Below are 25,982 nucleotides of genomic sequence, written 5' to 3' on the forward strand. Positions count from 1 at the left end.
GAAATCAGCTTACCCTTCAATCTTTTAATGTAACCCTGTAAGGTTTGAATTTCGATGTTAATTCCTCTTATATCCTGTTCGGTGATGCCTTTATCAGCACCGCCAAACGACGTATCTTCAATAAAACTTTGCGTCTTGTTTATAACCTTCTCTACCAAGGGTAGCATCTTCATATCATCAGCATTCTCCTCAACCTCCTCTTCTATATGCTTTTAGTCCTGCCGGAGCCCTTGGACCCTTGCTTTACTACCTTTGCTGGGTGTAGTATATTCGGTAAAACCTAGGGCTTGCATACGCTTCTTACCTAACGACTCTCGGAACTGTCCAATAGTTGGAAGGGGACCATCTTGATTAGTAAGCACTTTTTCAGCTAAAGTTGTTTACCCTATCACTACTTTTTTAATAATTAGTTGATTCTGCTCCACCAATCTAAAATAATCGTGATGTTTCGCGTTTGGTATCATATTCAAATCCTTGATAAGGGTCGCGCAAAGGCTATCAACCTTAGTTTCTAAAATTTTCTCTTTGGGTGTCTTCTCACTCTGCTTTTCTCCCTGCTGTTCTCGTGACGTTGAACGCCCCGGCGTTGATAGAGGCATTTGTGTTGAGGGTTGATCTTCAGGTTTATCATCTGGACGCCCCTCCTCATCCGGAAGATCTGGTTCGAATACTGGGTTAGTTGGCATTTATTTGAAAACAAAATTTCCTGTATTAAATAAATGAGCGCAATCGGAGACAAACTCAACCCCTACGCAGAGACGAAACAGCTCTTCGGTATTAAGGGGAGAAAGCAACGTGTTCAGATCAGTAACATACCCTCTACGATTAATCAAAACGAAGACCTGTACTTGGATATTCCCAGCATGGGGCAGAACGATGTCATATTTCCTGGAAGTCCCAAATTTTTACTTGACCTGGTGCTGACGGGGACCAATACGAAACGTACCCAAGTCAGCAACATAGGAAAAGTCTAGTGCGAGATTTACGTATTACTTTAAATGGCAACGAGGTTCAAAATATATCTGATTTCAACACCCTGGCGGTCTACCGGGACTTATAGCTACCCAAATTTGACAGGGACAACAACCTAATTTCGGAGGGATCAACCCCAATGATGGTACCATCAGGGCCTTGCAGGTCAAGGCTACTGAGTTTGTCGGGAGGGATGAAAAGAAGGCCATCGCTGCGGCCTATGGTAACACTTCTGTATCCCGTTGGGCAAGATGTTTGAGTTGACGAGAGACCTACCGTTTTACCAAGCAAGGCTCCATGACAGGCTACGGTTTGTCCTACATTTTGCATCATATAGCGACGTTATAAAGGATGCAGGCACGGCAGCCTCAGGGAGCACGGCGGCAAAGCCGGCCGATGCCACATATAAAATTACCAACATCAAGGGCGGGCTAATTAACGCATTGGTCTTTAGTGGCACCAACTTCTTGTTTTCTAGACTTGCAGGACACGGTGAAGCAGAGCAGAGAAGGCATGATAAAGCCATGGAGAAACTCCAAAATGCTCAAGCTCATTGCGTAAGCGATCGACAATCAAAGATCGATTGGTTCAACAAATAACGGGAATTACAACTACAGGCCGGTAAGAGCCTTCGGGAGCTGAACAATGACATATACAAGCACTACATCGCATCGAATGATAAAGTTCCGAAATTGTCAGATTTCTACACATCCTCCAAGAAACAACAGGATGGCGAATTGAGCTTTATCGTTGGATCATTAAGCATTCTAAGAAGGAGGCGGACAAATTAAGCAATATCTACTACACCCAAGAGCATCTCTGGACTGGACGTAATACCATCAAGTTGCTAGCCTCAGAAGCTGGCCTATCCAAAAAGAAGGTCACTCACTGGCTGTCTAGGCAACTGCTCTGGCTACGACACATCAAGGGTCCGAAACGTATCGATTACCCCATTTCACCATTACAAGACCCAACGAGATGCATCAGTTTGACATCTTGTATATGCCCCACGATAGGGTATATGGAAACACCTACAAAATACATCCTGACAGGCATTGACGTGGCTTTGAGGTACAAGGTAGCGAGACCCCTACGGACAAAAAAAGCCAGTCAGGTTGCAGACATGATCAAGGATATTTACAAGGCGGGACCCCTGAGCTACCCCGAGATTTTTCAATGTGACAATGGTTCTAAATTCAAGTCAAATGTAACAAAATTGTTAGAGGATAAAGGTGTGGAGATTAAATGGGCCAGCACCAAATACCACCAGACGTTCACAGCCTTTGTAGAGTCTTACAACAAGGTACTCGCTGAAAGGCTCTTCAAGCCTCAGGATGCACAGGAGTTGGTCTCTGCGGAGACTATTAGCATTTGGGTTAAACACTTATACACTATCGTAAAAAATCTCAACAATACCAAGACTCCCATGATTGGGATGAAACCTAACAGGGCGATTAAACTCGAAGAGGTCCCACTCGCGAAAAGTCAGCAATACCCTGAAGAAAAACCCTTATCTGAGGATGGCCTCTATTTCTATCTGCTACAACCAGGAGAGGAGCATGGAGACTCTAAAAGACGCGCAACTGACGCCTTTTGGAGCCAACATACTTACAGGATGGATAGGATCGTGGTAGCTAGTCGTGTTTTTTACTACCTAAAAGACGGTCCTGAAAGAAGCTTCGTGTCAGAGGAATTGATGCTTTTTCCTGAAGATTTTCAGATACCTCCAGAACATGTCAAGGCTTGGTAATAGTTTTTCAGGCGTTCATCTAAAGCATCATCATCATCTTCGCCTTCTTCAAAGGATGTAGTGCATAGAACGGGTACCCATAGACGATACCTTTGACGACATTGGATTTATTTTCCAAATTAATATCGACTACACGTCTATCGTCTATATCAAAGTTCAGTATGTTGCCTATTGTTGCTATATTAGCTAAATCCGATAGCTTCAATTCCTTATCTTTGATGACCTGGTAACAGATTGCACCATAGTTGTTTTCTTTAACATTAACAATATGCAGCCCTAGACTTTGAATATCAGCCTCTAGATACTCGTCGATCACACATCTCGCGAATGCACCCCAAGCTGACGCTACCCTGGTTAAAACATCTTCGTCAGTAGGGTATTCAAACCCCTCGTAGTGTAATCCATCCCTAAAACTAAAATTTTCCAAACATGTTGTGCAATAACCAGTCACAGACGCTGCCTTGATGCAACATCGTAGCACAGGTACTTGAATATTGTAATCATTTGTGAATGGTTGTATTTTTATTTATGCCTCCATCTTTTATCATATTTTCGGTTAGAATTAGCTTTTTTATATGAACAAATCTTCCATACAAAAAACATTTAAGTTATATTATTCCGCGAGCTCTAGGAGACGTTGATGAGTATAATGTTCACCAAGCCTGAAATGTCTCACACGCTCGGGGTTTACCTCGATACATCCACATTCTCGAAGGCAGTTATAGTGTACGATGGCATTCGGGGTCTCTGCTAGTACGACAATCTCACCCTTGGGATAGTCAACAAGCTTGTTCCGTATTTTTTGTACCACATACCCCTGTTGGCCACAGATGGCCAGGTATGGAAAGGGGTAGTTGTTGTTCTTCTGGATCACAACCATGCCGTTATCTTTTCCAGGATCTTCGAGGTAAAGCACGGTACGTTGCTGAAGTGTTTCTACTTGTTCCTGGAGCTCCTCAATTTCATCCCCCAACACCACGAGCTGATTATCTCTATCGTCTAGATCGTCCTCAAGGATGGCGACGACAATATTTCTGTCCTCTATAGTCTGGCGCTGCTCCTTAAGTTCATCTTGTAATATCTCAACACCTTTCTGGCAAGCCATTTAATTAGCTGTGCCGCCTTTGGTTTCCTAGAACGGTGCGTAATTTCCAAGGCCCCTCCTAACGTAACGAAGACGTCATGCGGATTTTTCCCTCCTCCTAGCATACCTGACCGAGTGTAGTCGGTGACTACACACCCTATTTCCGTCCTTGATGTTGTCATATGGCGATTAAGACCATACTGCCTAGCCTTTGGAATACCTAGAAATCTCTCTTTTGAACAGAGGTTGATTCTGTTTGTCAAATAAAGTCTCAATTGCTCCTGCGGGTACGGCGTTGAATAGCAAAAGTTGTGAAGACATTTCTAATATACCAACATAAGCCAGAAGATTTTATTCGAGGATTTTCCAAGTCCTTGGATGTTCCAATCTCACGTACAAGCACGCATGCTTTGACTTTTTCAATTCAGCCTTGATCTCGCCCCAATCGAGGATCATATTCGTCTCTTCGTCGATCATCTTCATATCTGAACGTTCGTGGGGATACCAGGGGAATAGTTGCTTTTTCTGTCTCCTCGAATTTTTAGGCAAAGCAGTGTAAGACTGTGTTAAGAGCCACAAGCTGTGCTTACGATGCCTACCACTGATGGCAGGCTCAGGTAGAGTTGCCGCCACTTGTCGAGGCTCTCGTCGGCTATGACATCATCCACGACGAAAAGAGTATCCTCACTAGCGAGTAAGGACAATAATTTCTCAATTAATTTTAAACAATTGATTTTTGAGGTCTATAAGAAACACATACTTGTCTCTCCAGAGCGAGGCCCTCTCAAGGCATGTTTTATTCCATTGCAAGGTAGGAAATAGTATCACTATGTTGTGATAGTGGTGTCTGTATTCGTTTTTAAGCAGATTCAAAACACGTTGTGTTTTTCCGCGGCTTGCTGGGCCTGTAAAGATACATGTATGGGAGTCTTTTACAACATCTAACATTTATTGATAACACCATCTTTTATCATTAACCTTTGGATATATAGCGGCACAGGTAGAACAAATCCATACGCCGCCGTGATTGTTCATCAAAAAGCCCTGACAGACGGGGCAGAACTTGGTCTTTCGAGTATTGTATTCGAGGGGTAGGGGGTCAAACACTATCTTGCCATCTAGGTACCGCAGTACCTTGCGGTACCTCTTGACGAGCCGTACCTTCTCATGACTGACGGGGAAGGTTCGAGTTTAAAAAAGGCATATTGATGGTTGTTTTTAACAGCTCGGCGTACCGAGGCACAATATCATGGGAAAAAGGGCGTAAAGACGCAAGTAAAACTCGTCTTGTTGTAACCCTCTAATTTCTCTATCGATTCTGATTGGATCTATTTATTATTTCACGTCTATTCCGAGACTCAACCACATGGGTTGAGTGTTGGTGTAATCTCCTAGCAACCTCAGCAAGCGTCGGAGCATTGCCATTTTCTTGATATTTAAATGGTACCTTGTGATCAATGTGCAGCCACTCTTAATTTTCCCAGGTCATTCCCTCAGAAAACTGAGCTTCAATATGGGCCTGCAGCGTAGCTATGAGCTCCTTGTTTTCATGTAGAACCCTGCAGGGTTGGTTTCTTACAACGCAAGCGATATCACCACCGCCACATTCTTTACATTTATATCTTTGCCTTTCATGGTGGCCAATTCCACTTCCCTTACAATCCTTGCACTGGTATCTTTGCCTTTGATGCGGGCACCTTGTGCGCTCCTTTAACGCCTTGTTAGCATCGAGACATTTTATGCACTGTTTTATCGTTTGACTATTAAGCTTGATCCTAAAATAGTTTAGGGAAAGATAGTGTTTACATTTTGAACATTTCTTAGCATCCTCCATGCTGATTTCTATTTGTCTCTATGACAAACAGAAATTTTATCGCACGGTCTATTTTGGAGGTATTATTTATTTAGGCTTCGGGACTATACTTGTGGGAATCCACCCTATCTTCACAGCCATTTCGCGACTCTCCCTGCCTGCAGAAAAATAGGCCACCATCTTGAGGACATCGTTTGTATCCATCTTGGTAGATGGCCGTGTTATACTCAAGAATTTCTTACCCGCCAGGGTATAGGCAAAGGTGAAAGATAAATCTACGACAGTCTCGTACAACATATCTAAAATTTCCTTCTCTTTTGGGGATAATGTTGCTATCCATGCGAGCTTTGCTTGTAGTCATTTACTTAGAGCATTTTAAAAAACATTAGTGCATTCGAAAAATGTCAATCTGGGGTTGGGCTTTGCCCTTTTGTTGAGGCTCGGGATGAATCGCGGGCTTGTGGGGTTTGTTTCCAAACTTGTACCATACACCAACCCTATCGCAAGCACGGCCAAAGTCCCTACACCGTACATGTAGACTGACTGTACGGAACTGGCTCCAGAAGAGGTTTTGACTGTAGGTTCTACCGTACCCTCTTGTTGTTTCATTTCTTCCTTTCTTTTCTTCATCAGTGCCGCCAACTTGTGTCCCTGGGCCACACGCCCCGGATGCTTTACTGGCTTTGTAATGACTCTCTCTTCTTGTTTCTGTTCTTCAATCATTTATGTTATAACTATGAAGGGCTATAAGATAAATTTTACATCCTCAAAGATCTTTCTCCTTCCCTCCGCCTCATCCTCTTTTTTACTCCTTTGTCTAGCTGTATGCCCCGCAACCAAAATTGGAGCTAGACATCTACCAATTTTGCAGTACACAAGGATCCCGAGATGTGTCATGGCATCTCGTATAATAGGGTCCTCTTCAATGTCCCTACGTAAATAATCGACATTGTCGCTATCCACGACATTCCCAATCAAATTTGCGTATAGGCTGACCGCGTGAGTAGTCAAATCCTTGGCCGTCTTTTCCCCTTCTCCTGTAATTCTCGTTGTACGTACTCTGCATGTACCTTTTCTACCGCGTCATCAGGGGCCTTGTCGATAAAGCCTTCTGTACATTTCTTCGGTAGGAGATGTCCCTTACCCCTATGCAAGGCATCCTTCCAGGCTTGGCGTTTATCCGTTGGTTTTTCGACATGTTCAAAATTTTCTGAGGCTGTGTAGAATACTTGTGCAAGCTCTGACATCTTTATTATTAGCCTTTTATAACGAAAAAAACAAAATACAATCAGGGCATAAGGTAGTATTACAGAGATATACAAACACACTTCCATTTAGTTATTCTCGGGTGTCTACCGGCGGTAGTGTCCACGGGCCAGTGTTGAAATTTGATCCTGTTGCACGAGCCTTTTGTCATCTACCCTGTTAAGTGCTAATTTGTTCACCTCTTGGGTATATATTTTATGGTTCTTGTGTTGAATCAAGACCTGGCTTTTGCATATATCAACACCTTCCTTCATACATCGCCTATAGTCGTCAAAAGTGATAGACTTCTTGGTCACACATCTTTTTACGCCCTTCGTTTTCCTGTAACCGCCCTCTCTTTTAAGTCTCTCATAGGCATATAACTTTGCCCTCAGTGTTATGAACTCAGTCATGATTTTTCCTGCTAGCTCGTCTTTCATTAAACCCACGACTTTTTTGTTTTCCCCTATGGGGAGAGGCCTATTATCGTCCCTACTATATGCGCTCGTATCAAAACGTTTCTCGACATCGTCCTTGATATCCCTGTAAAATTCGTGGGTTCGAATGTGATAAACGAACGAGTCCGTATCCATGTAGCAGAGCTGCAGCTTGCTACTATATTTTGCTTGCAAGTAGTCGTAGTGGAACTCATACATCACAATTTTTTGACATGTCTAGGATTGCCTGGCCTATATACACCGGCTTGTTCACCCTTACCTCAGTCTTCCCCATTTCAAAGCCTAGGAGGTGTTTACTAAACCGGCTTCCACTCTTAAAGTTGGGCTTCATAACAAGCTTCATATACTTGTCCTCGTTGGTAACCAGCTGAATGTTGCGGTGGTTCTGGATATTTGCCATCGTCTTTACAAACACAGAGAGGTTCATGAGCTTGTAGAAATCCTTCTTGAAGTCATTTTTTGCAGCAGTCCTCAACCCCGTGTTGTGATCTATGTATCCCCTAAGCCATGACTTTTGATTAAATTGAATGACCCTATGTACTTTCTTTAGTTCAAGCCCATGCTTCATGGCTTCGTGGAGGGCTCTAATATGTACCACGTACCCACGCTTGCTTTTCAAATTAGGTACCAGTTTCTTGTCCTTGTTGATCGTCATGCGTTAAGGTAAAAATGGTAACTCATTATGTTTATCATGCAACCTCTCAGGATATTCCATATTTACCTCTAAAATGTACTCATGTTTATTGTCCCTAACAAACGTTGGAGATCCATTTGAAGCCATCTGTTGGTAGGTCCTGACGCATGGCCCATCCATATAGATTATTAGCATTTACGTACTGCAGGTATGATGACTCAACATCCGAATCATACTGGTCCCTCATGTATCTGTTGTTTGCTTTGGCATACCAGTGTACCTCCTGAGTTATACCTCCTCGTACCCCCTTCTCAAACATCAATAGCATGCCAGGATCTGTGAGAAGTTCTAGCTTAATTTCAGTATACTTGAGTGCTGCTTTCCATGGCAGGTCGGGTGCGGAGTAAAAGTGCGCAGAGACAAGCTTGTAGTTTGTTAAGCACACGTCTCGAAATGTTTCGAAAACAACGGCTAATAACAGGACGTCTGTCTTAAGATACACATGTCCCCTATGGTGACTACATCATCTGGGGTGATACAATTCCATATACTCTTTTTGCATGTTCATAATCATCATCACTAATTTCATTCATGTTCAGCATGCTGTAAAAGGCGTCCCTAGGTGGTAGCTCCAACTCTTCGAATCGCTGCCAATCATCCATGCACTCGTACGGATAGACACCCTTTCTGCGTATGAGATTAAATGTATCATCCTTGTTAAAAAACCAGCGCAGATTTTTGCACTGTTCGTCAGTGAGGTTGCTTGCCAATTTATTCAGGCTTGATGGCATTAATCGGCAGCTATCGATAAACCTAATCTCTATCTTCTTATACATTTCTCCGTCGCCATGCCCCATACCTGCAAGTGGTACCTTGATTTTAACATTGAAACTTATATATTTTTCAGTATTCTCTGCTATTCAACCAATGTTCTGGGTGTCGTATTTTTCGCGGGTGAAGAGATGCGCATCGTAGCCACTAAGGTTGTGGAAGGTGACAGCTATATGGTTAGGTATCTTGTACTTAAGGTTCCACTTGATATGCGCCGCGCCTATGTACAAACCTATGTAGTGACAGTGGTCCCTAACTTTGCGGTTATTCTCGTCGTTAAACATCTTCATTCGGTGGCCTCATTATGTTCCCTTTTTAACACCTTTGTCAGTTCCAGCATTAGTTATTGGGGGTAGGTCTTATATAACCACTTCACCTCGTCCTCCAGGTGGTCCACGAATTGCTTGACGCAATCCTCACCACTGTAGACTGTTAGGGGATCTGGTACATCATCATAGACGAATTTGAGTATGTACACCATCCGGATGGTACATGCTTGTTCAGCTTTTTGATTTTCGTCCCCTTTACATCTTCTACTGGGACGAGTATTGAAAGCCTGTAGACAGTTCAGGCAAAAATGCATTGATTTTGTGTTCTTTGAGGTCTCACTACCCATAGTCGCGATAGGCTTTTGACAGCTGTGTAGTGAATCTTTGAACCATCCGTGATAAGCAACAGATTAACCTACCTGTTACATACGGATCGCCGCAGGATATTGATCTTCTTTCCTATTACCTACAAGACGTTTACCGCAATGTCCGTGTTATTCTTTTCAAATTTGGATATATCCTTGATAGTTGTTGGAAACAATATCCTGCCAATTGTAGAGGGGAATATAGCGATGCATTTGTGATATTCGATTCGGGTTCCTTCCGATCTCTGTATGGTGTGGGGATACTATGACACTCCATTTGAAACATTCATCATCCTCATTCACTGGGTTGATGATAGCCTTTTTGGAAGCCATCCATTTGGGTAGTTCTATGTATGATGAACCCCTTGTTAGCCGCAGTTTATGGAAATCTACATCAAGGTGTAGGATTCGAGTAATGGTGAATCCACTTTGGGGTAGTGCTGGATTGTTCACGTGTTTCTTGATATCAGCAAACATCCTATCCAGCACGTTGTCTACGTCGCTACCCTGGAATATTTCTGTCATCTTGCTGTTAAAGGCTTTTTTCACCTCGATGTACTCATCAAATCGATTTTAGATTTCGACAACCATTTACGGCAAGACACAAAAATAACTCGTAAATATCAAGCTCTAGAATATGAAATATTAAAGCGATGAGAATCCTCTAATAGACAGTTTTTCTATTCCACAGCATTATTTTGGCTGCAATAAGAAAACTAAAAATGACTATAGCAACATTTTGCTCGTCCGTTTTCGCATTTTAAAAAACCTAAAATGTCTCGCTGTTTATATGAAACGGCGAAATGAAAGCTTTTGTTCATGGGTCGATGCAGATGACATAAAGAATGAAAAAAAATCGCAAAACTTATAAAATGTTGTACATAATCCAACGCAGAGTTGTTTTATTAAGCAAAACTTTAGAAAAGTAGCTACCTAGCTAACACGAGATCAGACATTTTTCTACAAAAAAAGACAACATGAAAATTGCAAGCAATTTTTTTATTTGAGAGTGAGTTAAAGTTACCATTTTTATCGACATCTTTATCATCGTAACAATTTATTTCATGCACTTTTGATTGACAAGTGTACCACGCAGCCGGCGATAAATAACGAAACTGATAGACTTTATACCACTGCAGGTAAGAGAAGATTTTTTTCACCAACTCCCAGGTGGTGAAGACTTGCGAAGCTGCATTCATATTTTACTCCTGTCAATCGTAAAACAAAATCTGGCGTCAAATTACGATTGCCTACTTTTTTATATTTCTACCGTTCAAACGTCATGTTTATACTCATTGCTTCTAAGAAACATTTATGCATTAAGTCATCACGTGACACCATGCAAATTTCTTTTGTAAAAGCTTTTATTTAAATGTCTTAAATGTCTCAAAGCTGTTATACAAGGACACCATCGAATGGCTATACCTGAAATCATTGCACATGCTTTAAAAATAATTTTTATTCTAGTATATAAAAATTTCATTGTTAAAAAAAGAAAAAAAAAACTAAAGAAAAAAATGAAATAGGCAGTTAATATATACAAAAAAACAACAAAAACGACTACTTCTTACCAAAATAAAGGTGATTTAATTGTTACGTGTTCTTGTTGAAAAATTGAGATGTGCTTCCTAATTTATCGTAACGGATATCGAATTTTAAATCAACGCCCTCCCCATTCGAAATAAAAATGTCTACAAAGATTAAAATACAAAGTCCTGATAAATTGCGGCCTCGTTTTCATCGCCACTTTCTTTCTTCGTTTGGATATGAGCAAGTGTGTTTTGGAAATGTTTATTTATCGCTTCTGCTTCTTCGCTTACTTCTAATCCAGGAAGATCTTCACGTATTTTGTCAATCAACTGATTCAAAATTGTAGCATTTACCTAAACGATGTTCAAATGATATTTATTTTTTTATTTATTTATTTATTTATTAGTTAATACTTACACAGGATGGCCTAACCAGTTACAAAATGGTACTGTTATTTAATAGGGTCCTGTATCATTATCGCGTTCATTTAAACAGCATACTAGTCTACTGCAAGTTTAAGATCTTCTCGTCACAACATGACACAAAACATACATACAGAAAACCTAAAGTTTATAGACTTCATTTGGTGTAATATTGAAGAAAACAGCAATAGGGAAGTTCTCCGAGTATGCCGAACTATAATTTAGGATAAAATTTTAAGTTTACGTTCTATTGACCCAAGATGAGAGTAGCTATTTCTTCCAATAAATTATTGAACACAGATTGACAATTTATCTCTTTTATATTTCGGTGGAAGCATGGTTGTTAAAAAAAATAAAACTTACAGCTTCATTCCCCTTTTCATAATAGTACAAGTATCGGTTGAGTATCTCGACAAACAACTGCACTTGAACTGTTGGGTCCATACACTGGTTGGCGATACGTAAAGACTTCTTCAAACACTCCATAACACGCTTTCCATCACGACACTAAAATGCGAAACATAGAAAAAACATTTATCACGGCTGCAAAGTTATGACAATGTAGTTTACTATACGAAGAATATATCCACTCCAACTGCACAAAGTTATTTAATAATTTCATTTAAAGTGATAACCCAACACTACGGTATCGGTTTAACTTATCATCCTTGCAACAGTAGCCAAAGTTGTGCACACTTAAAGTCATACCTCTGAACTCTCCTTTTCTTCTCCTTCGCCATCAAATACTCTTCCTGACCAAAACAAGTGAGAACACACTGAAACGCCACGACATTGATCTGGTTTCTTTAAAAGTTTAGAGGCGGCTAAAGCACACTGAGTGCGAAGTGGTTCGTGATTCTCTTCTGTGAAACAACTTGCACGTTCGAACGTCCCGATGATTAATGTAATGGCGGCTAGTTGTGCTTTTGAATCTGATATTTCGTCTTCGTAAATTGCAAACGCCTATAAATAATGTGAATGAAGGTATAACAGTGAGATTCTTCTGTGGACTCATCAAAACACGCTCTTACATTCACCAAACAAGTACATGTCTATTAAAAGAAATCATAGGTGGTCCTTGTTACCTGACTCATAAACTCATAAGCAACAGTTTCTGCGTTCGTGAACCTCTGTTGATCGGCGGCCAACGCGCCTTGCAAAAACAAGCGGAGCGACAAGTCGGCATAATCTGCTTTCCAGAGAGCGCAGATAGTCTGGTGACAGAATTGAAATATTTTTTGACACTTCTTGTCCCATTTATCATCCTGAAAAAAGAGAACATTTTAAAATATCTGACTGATTGAAGCTCAAAGTTGGAATCAGAGTGGTTATACATACCTGATCCTGTTGATCCTTGTATATAAACGCAAGTCGAAATGCAGCGAACACCAAGGGAGGGAGAGTCCACCTAATACGCTTCTCTCCACCACTGCCAAAGTTTTTACGAGCAGTATTTAATATCTAAAAAAATCAAAAGCAGTGTGACCAGAGTCTTTTTAAAAAGTTTTTATTATATTATCAGAGCGTACAAGTAGTGACGTTTAGTGATGTAAGAAGAAACCGCAAACGTTTGTCACAAACCCTAGTTCTTATTCAAATGTCAGGCCTATCAATAAGGGGAGAGCAATTGCTCTAGCTCACGCAAAGGCTCGCCCAATTCTGAGAAATGAGAAACTAGCTGAGCCATTAATTGCTCCCCCAATTCTAAAAAAAGTTTTCCTGCTGAGCAACATTAATTCATCTCACATAGAAATCAATGTTATCTTTCTTATTATTTACAGTAAAAAAGAACTAAAATACATAAAAAAGATAACACAACATAAAGAAAACAGACTTTGTGATAAAATATGGGTTTATAATCTTATTTTATTTATTCTAATTGCTCGCCCAGTTTAAATTATTGTACCCTTGGGGGAGCGATTTATAGCTCTGGTGTTATTTTCTTATTGATAGGCCTGAATGTTTATTAAAAAACCGTATGTAATAAAAGAATTGTTAAATTTCTTTGTTAAATTGCACTATTTGTTGAGAAAGTCAGTTACTTAATTACTCTGGGTCTAAAACAAGAGAAATCCGATGAACTAACCCCCTCGTGCATGGAGTGTTCATGCAGAACAGATGCAAAAGGGAGTAATCACTTACAAGGTACTGTTGGTCAGGATTGTCTGAGTATAACAACGTTACAAACCGTCCCATAAGGCCTTGTTCTTCTGCAAAATCTTCAGGATCTTCCTATAAACACAAGAAAAGCATGACACGCTTCACTAACAAAGAAACAAATTTGTTTTTTTTGCTTGTCTTACATTATGTCACAAATTCAATTTTCATCTGAACAGGATGCTTTAAAAGATTTCGACTGAATTGGTGCATAAATTATCTGGACTTATTATTTTCTGCAATATTGTTCAACACAGCGTTTTCAACTGGATCACGGATACTCAATAGTTGTAGATAAAACTAGGATTCAATAAGGTTAATGACATAATTTTGGTCTATGAAACCAAAGAGTTAGCAGAATTCTTACTGGTTCAGTCGGTTGATCGTCTTGGTCCATGATAAGTGGAGCAGCAAGCTGCAAGATACCTTCCACTTCTTCCATAGATGGGATGTAAGTGTCGTTATCTAACGCGTTATTTATCACATACATGGCCATTTCCTTACGTGTTGCGTAGTCAAAGTAATCAAAGAGTGGTGCGAAATGCTTGAGCTTTAAAATGGTCAACACATTGTTGTATATGTCAACAGGAATTTTCAGAAGACGCATAAGTTCTTTGGAGACTGCGTTGTTTTTGTCGATGCTAAATAAGGGGAAAAAGTATTTTTATAAGCGGGTTTCTTGAGAAATTACCTTCTTGAATGTAAACTGTAAAGTCATCAGTTATTCATTTAAAAAAAAACACGTGTAATATAAATTTAAATCACTTCCAACATTAATATTATTTGATGTTAAGCAGAAAATCAGGAAATCAGGAATATCTGTCAGCAAAGAGAAACGACTTACACAAAACTGACCAACATCATTGCGAAAGTATCTAATAATATAAAACTTACTGAGCAAGATTTAGCTTGCTGAAAATCTCTTCCGTATATTCGAGAACTTTGTCAACATAATCAACTCTGTCAGGGTAGCATTTCAAGGCTAAGTTGATCAAGGAAACTTGAAGAGCTACGATATCTTCAGTGGGCATGTCGCTTCGAGACTAAAAGTAAATGTTATACTGTAAAAATCTTTTTTTCTCTTTAAGCAGGAAAAAAATAATATCTCTTCCGCTGTGAAAGAAAGCAAAACATTGTAATCCCGATCTTAAATCATGGTATAGAAACATTTATAAACAGATTGATCAGATGTACATGTTTTCAGTGTATAATGTCTTGAACTATGTTTTTTCATCAATCAATGCAATTGAGAGTTCTTTGACTAGTTGAATGAACATACAATAAATGTATATTTTTTTCAGAAACTTGATTACATCCTATTGTGCAGAGCTTGAAACACTGATCAAGATATTGTATAGGATACCATGCCTTTGACGAACCGATAAGGAGATAAGGGTTTAAAGAAATTTTAATGCCACCAATCCGTCGATTCCAAAACGGATGAGGGGGGCTCTAGTTACCTGGGGTTGATATGAGTTATTTCCATGTTAATGACAGCATTTTTCTAGAACTACCACGCACTCACGCAAAGATCAAATTGTTGTATTAAACTAAATCAATGTACTCACTTGTATAACATGAGCAACTTGTTGTGAAAATATTTCAAATAGTCGTATATCGTTTGGAATTCCTGGTCCATCATCTCGGTGCGCAAACATAGCTAATCGATCAATAAGAGCAATGATGATGTTTTTCACGTTGACATCTTGATGAAGTTCCGCACAAGCTTTCAAAAAAGCATTGAGGGTTTGTAGATGAAATTCATCTGGAAAAACCTGTAAGAGAAGATGTCTTTGAATTAAAGTTAAGTGTTTGCAGGGCAATTGAAATTTGTTCTGTTAATTACAGTTCTACTTAAAAAGAGTATAGGAGTAACTTCACAGGTAAGTATTTCTTGTAAATTTAAAACTAAACCTTTGACAAATGCATTTGTTACGATTAACGTATTTAATAGGAAACTACCAAGTACATCCCCCACTCCCTTTTCACCAAAAACACTTCTCCTTTTTACTATCATACCTGAATAATGCATTCCATCAAATACTCCTGTGCAATTGGGTCACGACAACAAATGCATTGCTCCAAAATTCCAGGTAAAACATCCTAACAAAAACCAATTTGTAGTTGTGTAGAACATGACACAGGATTTACAGCCAAAAGAGGGAAATAAAATTCCCTGATATCTCTAATAAATTCTAATAAAAAGCAGCCCTTAGTTTAGGATACCTAAGTTCAGGTTTCATAAAAGAGAAATAGACAAACAAACTTTAGATGGTAAGATATATTCCCCTCACATAATAAAACGAGGTTGTGATTTTGAAACTAAATTATGCACAGTTCACAAAAACTGCTCCACTATTTATTCTTTGTATAAAAGAACTTACTTTTTTGTACGTCTCAACATCAACACCTTCAAGCTGACTAAGTCTAACAAGGTTAGTACCCACAAGAATTCTTAACTCTTGTCGTTCTCTTTCTCTCTTCTCTTTGTATTTTGAATGACCTTGATGTTGCATTCGTACCCAAAGTTTATTCATTTCAGCAAAATTTAAGAGAATAAAATCAATAGAGTCCTTCACGGTACCTTCGCTAAAAAGATAAAAATTGGTTGTAGTTTACAAAAGTATTGGTTATGCCAACCAATGCTTTTCTACTAAAATCCCAAACTTTTTATACCAACCTTTGGTCATCAGTATCACTATCAGGTAGTTGCCCTCGAGTTGATTGGAGAAGGTAATTTCTCAAGAACAACCCTCTCAATGGGTGCTGAACTCCACGACACATTTCAACCAAATCTTTGATCACATCTTTTTTAGGAACGTCACCAAATTTGATGTAAACAATACCAACAGTAATCAATAGGTATCTGAAAAAATTATATCAACATTTAAGAATTCCGTATCAAAAAAGATGAAAAAATCCTTTGACATCAGAATTGTCTGTTCAAATATGATTTGGATAAAAATTGGATAAAAATTGGATTGGATAAAAATCTTGCCAAGTTCCTTAAAAAAATATGTAAATCCATTACAATAAAAAAAACTATTCTTTATTATTTAAAAACATAAATAAACTTTTAAAGCTCTGTAGAAGTTTATTTAATGAATGTTTAAATAATAATTATTTTTAGCATTTTATATATTCCCTCCAACTTTATTTTCACTATCACCATAAGAACCAAACCATTTTGACTTCACTAGGATATTTTAAATTAGAAAATATTTGTTACAAAAGTTTTCTTTCACTTAAATATATATACTTACAATCTAGGAATAATATTGCCAGCATATTGGACCAGTTCATATAGATCGTTTACTTTGCGTCCTTTGTTGAATTCATCCAGCAAGAAAATTTCGAGATGTCTTAGTTCATCACTAACACTCATGTCTGAAATTCCATTAAATTAAGGATGCATAAATTTTAAGCTTGATCAGCAGGTCAAAAGACTAAAGACATATCTTTTCCCTCAAGATCACCATGGCTAGTCAAGCCAATTTGGTTGGTGGTCAAAAAATTTAAAATTTTTGCAGCAAGTATTTTAAGTTTACTGTAAAACTATTTTTGTTTTTTGATGAACACAGATTTTCTTTGCAAAGGGTAGGGGACTATTATTTGCAGGAAAATTCTAAAAATTACTAGTTAAGCTAGCTATATAACTCTGAGAAAAGGGCAGGTCAGCATCAAAACGTTATGCAGCTAACTAGCTAAGAAAACTCAAATAGTTTTTGCTTGAAAAATTACATGATTAAAAAAAAAAGATTACATTAAAGCTGGTTACCACCAACTAGACAATTTCCATTTAAGAAAATGGAAATTTTCAAAGGTCAAATGTTTTAGCCTGGATACCAGCAACTTAGCAGGATATGTGCTCTGCGGTGTAACTATATATATGTATATACACATTATAGGTTAGCAGAAGTAAAAAAAAGTCAATTTTTATTTAATAAATATGTCGTTTCCCTCTGTAGTGGTAAATTAAAAATTTCTTTTTTTATTATTTATTATTTGTACTTTTTATTTATTGCAGATCCCTGAGAGTTTATCTTATCAAAAACACTTCAAAAAACTGTACCACTTTCTTAATTTGTTAAAAATAAGCGGGTAGCATAAAGTATAACTTTCGCATAGAAAATGAAATTTTATACGCTATCGAAAACATATGCAAACATTACTCGAATTTACAAAAAAAGACAAAATAATAAATTTCGATACTACTATCAAATCATGTTAAACTAACCATTGTAACTAGATAAAAATAAGAATAAATGCAAATGTTATGGTAAAATGTGCGCACGTTTTTTGCAGGGAATTTAAGTTTAATTAAAGTTTAATTAAAATTGATATTGTGTTTAAAATCCCGTCACTTACAACTTGTAATGTAAAAAGGGTGTTAAAGATAACGTCCAAACAATGTTCTGTGTATTTAACTATAACATGAAAAGATATAGTCACTACACAATATTCTTGTGTGGAACTGTTGAGACACCTCCACCCAAAAAAGTTGTTAAAGCATGACAAAACGTTTTCACCATTGACCCCTTAAAGGGAACCCAAGGTAAGAGAAAAGAGAAAAAATACATTAATACATTAAGAAAGTCTGAATACAAATCCTTAAGCAAGTCTAAAATTACTGATGACAGAAAATGTCAATATTTGCTCTTACTTAAATATGACGTCATAATTAAATCTGAAATTTTTTAAATGTGAATATCTTGAGAACGAAAAGAACTTTTTAAAAAAATTAAAAAGACTTGTTAACCAAATTTTAAGGTCTCTGTAATATAAGTCCAATATCATATCATACTTTGGGTTCCCTTTAAGTCCCTTAAGGACTCCTTAAACTCACCCAAAGTATGTATTCACAAAATATTTTTCCAAAGTTTGCTTGACAAATACCTGAACTTTAAAAATCCCTGACCTACTACAAAAAGAATCCATATTATATAGTGTGAAAAGCTTTATCTCTACAATTGTAAACAGAACTCTTTTGATTTTTTCTAGTGAAAAATAGCTGATAGTTGTTAACCCTTCAACAAAAACAATTTAAAAATACCACAATTTCCTTCAAATATCTTATCAACCTCTTTCAAAATATCTCATAAAACGGGCCTTTGATTTTTGAATTTGACAAATTTGATTATATGTATATTATTTTTTTCTTCAACTTATTGAATCCAATTGTCGAATTAGAAAAGTTGGAAATATGTTCAACTTTTTTATTTGTCAAAAGAAATCGCACTTTCAAAAATAAAATTTATATTCAAGAAATTGAATCAAAAAGAGTGATACATAATCAAATTCGTTTAAACCGTACTTTTCACTAAAAATAAAATTCATATAACTTCAATGAAAATTAAAATAATGACTTGAAACTTGCTATTGCATGTTTTAAGACCAGTTTAATGAAATTGAGCCAAAAAAAATTCCACTGTTATCATAGTTTTATAATTTTTAAGGAACACCGATAAATAATTTTTGACAGTATTTTGATTAAAGGTATATGTGCAAAAAAACATTAAGAGCAATTCTTATGATTGAAATGAGTCAAAAAGGGTATAAATAAAATGTGTGCCACATTTGGGTTATGTGTAACACCCTTTTCCATTTGTTAATATTTGGAATGCACAAAACCAGAATTTCATGAAATATCAGTCGCAAAAAGCTACTACAGCAATAAAAACATTTTGCTATGATTTTTTTTTTTAATTATGTTCTCACCAAATTTTAGTCTATTTACAACATACAGTGGCTTTTTAAACAGTTTATCGCAAACCAGTTAGAAAGGGTTTTTTGTGTTTTATCACTGAAAATTGTTTCCTTCTGATCAAAGTAATATAATAATTATGTGTCAGCTTGATTAATTTTATAATATATACATGGTGCGGTACATGACATAATAATTTGTCTCTTTTTAATAAATCCAGAGGTTAAAAAACAATAACCTGGTGTTAATTCAGTTTGTGCTAATGGTATTCTTGTTTCTCATTCTTAAACATTCTTTCTTTTTTAGATCAGCCATTATCCAAACATCTACCATCAGCATTTTCCAAAAACACAATTCAAAAAAGAGTAAATACTGGAACATTCAAATGCTAATATATTCATTGCTGAACAAATGAAAATTATCAGTTCATTGAAATTAAACTTGTTCAAAAGTTAAAATATATTTAGTTATAGTTTTCACCTTTTATTCAGAATAATAGCTGTAACTTTTTTAATCAATTTTATTTATGTAATTTAAAAAAGTGAGCCATGATCTAACATTGATGGTTAGTTACCAATTAATTTAGACTTTAATTACACACTGATGATTTGTTTTCCCCATATTCCTTAGTTTCAAGGTCTATTTTAATTTCAAAACTTTGCAGGTAACCCTAGGTTGCTAAAGGCAGAAATCTTTAAACAGCAGGGATATTTGTTTCACAATTTACCTTACCCACAAGTGATATGAAACTGTTTAAAATGATCCAATTGAAGGTAAATTTAACATTGTTTACTCACTAAGAATTTTTGGTAGTTATATACAACTTCTGCTTTGCAGTATAGCTACAATCTTGATAAATAATGGTTTTTTATCGTGCATAGATTTCGGTAACGTCTTTTCAGTGACCGTTGCCCGGTCGTTATGTATTTAATACTTGTATACATTGTTTATTGTAAAAGCAACTTAGATCTATGAAAAACCATTTGGATTGAATTCCAATCAACTGTTTTTCTTTCTTAGTGCTGAAAATCGCCAATTTATGTCAACTTTTATTAAGCTCTGCAACCCCATACAAATTTATGAAAGTATTCTCACATTTTTGGGGTATTGCCTTCATTTTGTGGGATTTTTAAATTTACCATTACAAATTTTACCACACAAACCTGTTCAAGACACTTAACAGTTTGCTTAGTTTCAGGTGGTTAGCGCTATTGGTCTTGGGACCCAGGTATTAAAGGGTAATTTCAAGTTAATTTTGTAATGTTCTTGTTTAATTTTTTTTATGTCTAAATCATTCTCTAAAATATTTGAATATTTCAAAGAAAGATCTTGAATCCCTAAAACAACAGAATTTTTTAATACAAAAGTTTTTATTATTCTATTTCAAACAAGAAAATGGTAATGAAAAGATTTTTGTTACATTCTATCTCTTTCCCAAGGGGATTTATCAGGCAAGCAAAAAAAAAAACGAGTAAAATTCAGCAAACAATTACAAAATAAAGCGGTTGAATGAGAAATTTTTTTTAAACCGAAGCTATATTCAAACCAACATGTTTGTCAAGTGTGCTATTTTGTGAAACAAGTGGAATAATATAATTATTGAAAAGAGATGTGTAAGCACTGTTAAAGGGAACCCTACGTATAAAACAAGTTGTTTTAATTTTTTTAAAAAAACTCTTTTCGTCATCAAGATCACATTTACAGAATTTCAGATTTATTTATGCTGCAGAAATTTCCATGTCATCTGTCATAAGTAATTTTAGTCATACTAGTCGGAATGCATTCAAACTTTATTAATGCATATATATTATAAAGGTCAATGGTCAGAAAAGAAACAAGAGGCCTGGGACGAGCAAAGGAGTTTCATTTTGGCAAAAAGTTTTATGGTAATAAATTCATGTCTGCTTTTCATAACGATAATTGTATAAGTGATATACAGTATATCTTCTCTTTCAAAAAAAAATGTCAATGATATTTTTGCGATGGCATGTTTTACATAATAACCCAGAAATAAATGATCAACATTATACGAAAAAAGATACACAATTCATAGTAACTCTTTGGTGATAACAGTGAGGTCCGTAGTTCTCCAAGTACATTTGAAGCATGTTTCAAAGCATCCATTATTTTGGCTTTGTCCTAGCAGCAAAATACATAAAAAGTATATAAAAACTGTATCTTATCTATATGTTAAATAATAAGACAGTAGTCAATCAAATTTCTTTTAAATTGTTTTTTTCAATAGGCTAGAATTATTCAGAAACAATGGTTTGAGAAATTATTTCATACACTATTATTCCAGATCCTTTATAAAATATGCCAATGCTATATAATAAATTAAACAAATAAGTTCTTACCAAACATCTTTTCATCAGAAATGCTTGCGATTTGACTACTTGTAAGGATTCCTCAAGGAGTTTTTCCTGTTCCTCTTGTGGTGACATGTGTGCAGTACTCTAAAGGTGACATATCGTATTTAATTTTATCTGAGGTCACTTCTACAATACGTTAATTACAAGGGTATGTTACTTTGCACAGACAATAAATTTTGGCACAGTAATTTAAATGCCAAGAAATTCGAATTGACAACTTGTTTTATTTATCACAGCTTGCAATTCTAGATGGAGAAATTGGTGGTAAAATATTATCAACGAGGCCTCTTGCATTTTTAAATTCTTTTTATTTTGACCGAATGTTTTTAGGTTTTTTGCAAAAAATTCATGACATATAGAAAAAATATTTTATCAGGCCATTTCTTGAATAAAACTATGCCAGAGCTACATAAAGCACCCGCTAAAAAAATTACGAGTGCTATGGTGTGCCAAAAATCGCACTTGTAAGCTAAATTTACAAGTGCGATGTGAATATTTGCAAGTGTGATTCACACTTAACTATTTTTTGTTTACCACAAGGTTATGTTATTGCTGTATAGAGACGAATTTTGATTGTAAAACGTATTAACCACAAGTGTGTTGGCATGTTTTTGGCATTAGATATATTTCTAAACATTTTTGATTTCTCCTTCTTCTTTTAAAAAGATTTTTTAAACTTTATTTAACATGTTTTTTCTTTGGTATTACATCACAAAAACATTCATCTGAAAGCTGTATTAAGGTACAGGACACCTAACCTCTCCCATGTTCTGGTTATATTTAACTTGCATGGGTGCACACTCTTCTCGCAGTATTCTCTGTGACGATAAAGGTTGGACTGACTTGTGGAATAGTTCTAAATGGTCTACCGTCTTTCGTTTCAGTCTCAGTGTTATGCCAAGCATAAGAGTGTCAGCATGAAGGAAAGGGGCCGACTTTAATGTTCTTTATACTTTTTAAACAAATCAATCACGAAGAAATGAATGTTATGTAATCAGCGTAATAGCTTTTTTCATCACTCTATAATATTTTAGAAAAAGAAAAAATTCACCAGTGCAAAAAAAGCACTCGTAAATCTTTTTACGAATGTGCGGACGAGTGCGCGTGCCATCGCACTCGTCTCAAGGAATGGCCTGTTTTATAGTCTATGAAAATATTTGGAACATCCCTTTTTTCTGGAAAAAGCCTTTTTAGAGCTGTTATATCCTTCACACCTGTATAAAAATATGCATAATAATATCTTTTAGATAGTTTACTTGCACTATTGAATTAAAAAAAATCAAAGTTAAGGAATATGCATATAAGCTGTCTCTTGTAAACCTGACTTCTGTCTATTAATGATTCTGAGCGTGTGCATGCATATTCAAAGAAAAAGTTCGCACTTCTATTATCTTTCTGCATACTCAGTTCACACATTTTTATAACACCTACGAAAATCTTTAAAAACAATTATCCCGTTAGTAAATTTTCGCATACATGCCTTTACGTTTGTGGTCTCTTTTTCCAAAAGCTTCCTATTGGCTCATTGAAATTTTCGGTTATGAAAAGCTGAATAAATTATGCACAAAAGGTTCCCGGATTTTTTTGTATAAATTACTGATTAGCGAATTATGACGACAGAAAGAAAAAAATATGCATTTTTTTTGAATGATTATATATAATTACAAATAATTTCATAACGACATTATTAGAAAAAAACCTGGGAACCTTTTTGAATTTAATTTATGCTGAATATAATGGTGCGAAAACGAATAAGTCTGCGGCCACACGCTCGGAAAAAGAAGCCATTTTAAAACGTACTGTGAAAAAAAATTGGTGTGTGTTTATTTCATTATATTTTCTTTTTGGAAAATTACCATTTCACGAAAATAGCACCACCAAAAAAGTCTTTCATCAAGCATTCAGAAACAAAAAAACATAAAAAATATAAAAGTATTGATAAATTATAAGGGTTTTTCTGAGACTACTCATAGTTTTTTCCTCTACAGTAACATTAAACAGAAGTTTAAATTCTTATGTGATTTATAACAAAAATTAGCTACTTTCACTAAAATATAGTTATGATACAAGTGAAAAACAAGAGATTATTGTTGTAACACCCTCCTTCGTTATGTTTAATATATATGTTTAAAATTACGCTACACAAACTGTAATACAGTAAGACTTTAGTCATACCATTTAGGAAAAATAATTAAAACAAGATAGAATACGCTTGTCGTATAACACCCTCCTCCGTTATGAATCTTAAAAAAATGATTTTAACGCTGCAAAAGACTTTAAATATTCTCAACTATATACCCATAGTTCGAAAAAGAATTTGCACTTAAATTTAAATTTTCCTATAAAACTGCACAAAAAACATTAAAAGAACACCAAAATTGTTTGTTTTATTATTTTAGGTAGAAAAATAACTTGCTGTATAAATTTCAAAACAGCGCAAGTACAACTTGCTGTATAACTTTCAAAACAACACAAAAAAAATTCTTGCTGCGTTACCTTTAAAAACAATTTTTTGAGCATGCAAGTATTTTTATCTTTTCACCTTGAGAACTAGTTACATATTTTTTAGTGAGACAAATTATTATTATTATTTTTCTTTCACAATTAAAAAATATAAAATGCGTGCGTTATGCAAAAATACATAGAAAAACGGTTGTCGTAACACCCTCCTCCGTTGTTATTTTTTATTATTTTATTAGTTGATTCGACCATATATTCTCGATAAAATTATTTTTATTTTGCCGACCGACCGACCAACCAACCGTAAGCTACTATCAACTTCGCCTGTAGAACAACTAATTAAATGGAAGTCGCCAAAGGAAAAAATATACAAAATAAATCCTTTTGCACTATTTTGATGTTGTCCACAGTTCATATTCTTTGGGAATCATTAAATAAACAGTAATATACATACCATATTTGATTTGATGATTCAGAACAATACTTCAATCCAAAATTGTAATGTATTTTATATATCTAAAGTATACTTAAAGGTTACCTACCACCTCAAGAAAACTTTTCTCAGCGTTAAACTATTACAGAAATTAATTATTGTGCATAATTTGTAGAAATACTGTATTATTTTTTTGCCATTTTTAGGTGTGTGCTACCTTCGGCAGTGATAGCAGCTTTCCTCTCTAAACTTTTGAAAATTTAGAAATGACTGTTACTTACACTACTGCAGTCAAAGTCCAAGCTCCTTCCCAGAGCCTGTTTTCTCTTTTTCATATCTAGACAGCGAGATAAGCCTTCCAAATAATTTCCTCATTTGCTGTGAGGAGTCAGAGTACTATTGGCAAAGGACACAAAGTCAATGAAAACAAATCTTTAGGTGAAATTGTAAAAATACTGATCCAAAACCTGCTTTACTGGGCAGGGTAATGATTATTCAAGTAAGTATGATAGAAAAAAGTATGTATCCTATCAACCTCGTTTTCAAGGGCTGTTATATAAAAAAAAACCTAACAATCCTTAGAGAAAAGGTGTAGTTTGTTTGAAGAGTTTATTAAGGTATGTGGTGATGTAAATATGTTTTCACCCATCCAGTTTGGTATTTTGAACATATTACTTGAATATTATTACTTAGCTACCCTGCTTATCATCATACCAGCAATTGTTTCTAGCATCTAATTGATGATGTCAAATTTCTGCATAATTGGCTAAACTTTCAATACATATCTCAGAAGCCAATAAAGATTTTTTTAATAAATAAAAAGATTGTTAGACAACTTTTCGAGCTCCTTCATATGACATCAACTTGCTTTTTCGCAGGAGGTAAGCTTTAACATTAAATATCCAATATATTTTGCACAAAATTATATTATAAGCTGAAAATATTACCATGTTTTTCTGCCAGGCTTGTTCAGCATATTTTATGCCTGTGTAAATCATCAATTACATTACATCAGTAGATTCGCTATTACGAATGCAGTTTTTTGGGCATGTGATGAGAAAAAGTAAATTTGAATTATATAAATATTTTGGAGATATCAGAAAGAAACTAATACTATTAAATTCTTTATCCACACCCACCATTTATATCATTAATATATATAAGTTTTTTGAGGTGAGAGGTACCCTTTAATTTAGAAAGGTTGACAATAAAACATATGCCATTATCAGTTTCGATTATGCAGTGTAATATTGCCACATAAGCCATTATAAAATGGTTTACACACGCTTTAAGCATGCTGTTTTTGTGGTCAAACTTTATAAATTAAAGACTGGATATTTGAATTCTTTTTCTATTTTTAAATCTGTACTATTTTTTAGATATATACTGGTTAATCTTTGTCATTTAAATTATAACACATTTTAACTTGTAAGTTTTGTTCAATTAAGATTCTACTGTGAAGGTTTGACCATTTGACAAAAGT

The 25,982-nt window shown here is 35.7% G+C and overlaps 2 protein-coding genes across 2 annotated transcripts in view; one reads left to right on the forward strand and one right to left on the reverse strand.

Moving 5' to 3' along the window:
* LOC130614868 (coadhesin-like) overlaps positions 1-25,982 on the forward strand; it is a 70,993-nt gene that overhangs the window by 1,645 nt on the left and 43,366 nt on the right. The gene's annotated exons all lie outside the window — the stretch shown is intronic.
* Positions 11,066-24,630, reverse strand: LOC130614867 (vacuolar protein sorting-associated protein 35-like). Its single transcript, XM_057436332.1, has 16 exons — positions 24,521-24,630; positions 21,592-21,690; positions 21,277-21,373; positions 16,794-16,917; positions 16,211-16,396; positions 15,915-16,119; positions 15,550-15,633; positions 15,099-15,305; positions 14,425-14,573; positions 13,898-14,171; positions 13,516-13,605; positions 12,712-12,834; positions 12,459-12,638; positions 12,082-12,336; positions 11,737-11,880; positions 11,066-11,304 (listed from the first exon to the last, which is right to left on the reverse strand). The coding sequence occupies exons 1-16, from the start codon at positions 24,521-24,523 to the stop codon at positions 11,122-11,124; spliced, it is 2,403 nt and encodes an 800-aa protein (XP_057292315.1). The 5' UTR covers positions 24,524-24,630; the 3' UTR covers positions 11,066-11,121.

This window comes from Hydractinia symbiolongicarpus, chromosome 11 (genome assembly GCF_029227915.1).
Source record: "Hydractinia symbiolongicarpus strain clone_291-10 chromosome 11, HSymV2.1, whole genome shotgun sequence".
Taxonomy (NCBI): Eukaryota; Metazoa; Cnidaria; class Hydrozoa; order Anthoathecata; family Hydractiniidae; genus Hydractinia; species Hydractinia symbiolongicarpus.

What these genes read in the sequence shown, in the direction of transcription:
- LOC130614867 (XM_057436332.1), bottom strand. An exon ending in TGATGGAATGCATTATTCAG is followed by an intron (nt 15,306 to 15,549) that starts GTATGATAGTAA and finishes CTTCTCTTACAG; the next exon opens with GTTTTTCCAGATGAATTTCA. An exon ending in AAGTTGCTCATGTTATACAA is followed by an intron (nt 14,574 to 15,098) that starts GTGAGTACATTG and finishes ATTTACTTTTAG; the next exon opens with TCTCGAAGCGACATGCCCAC.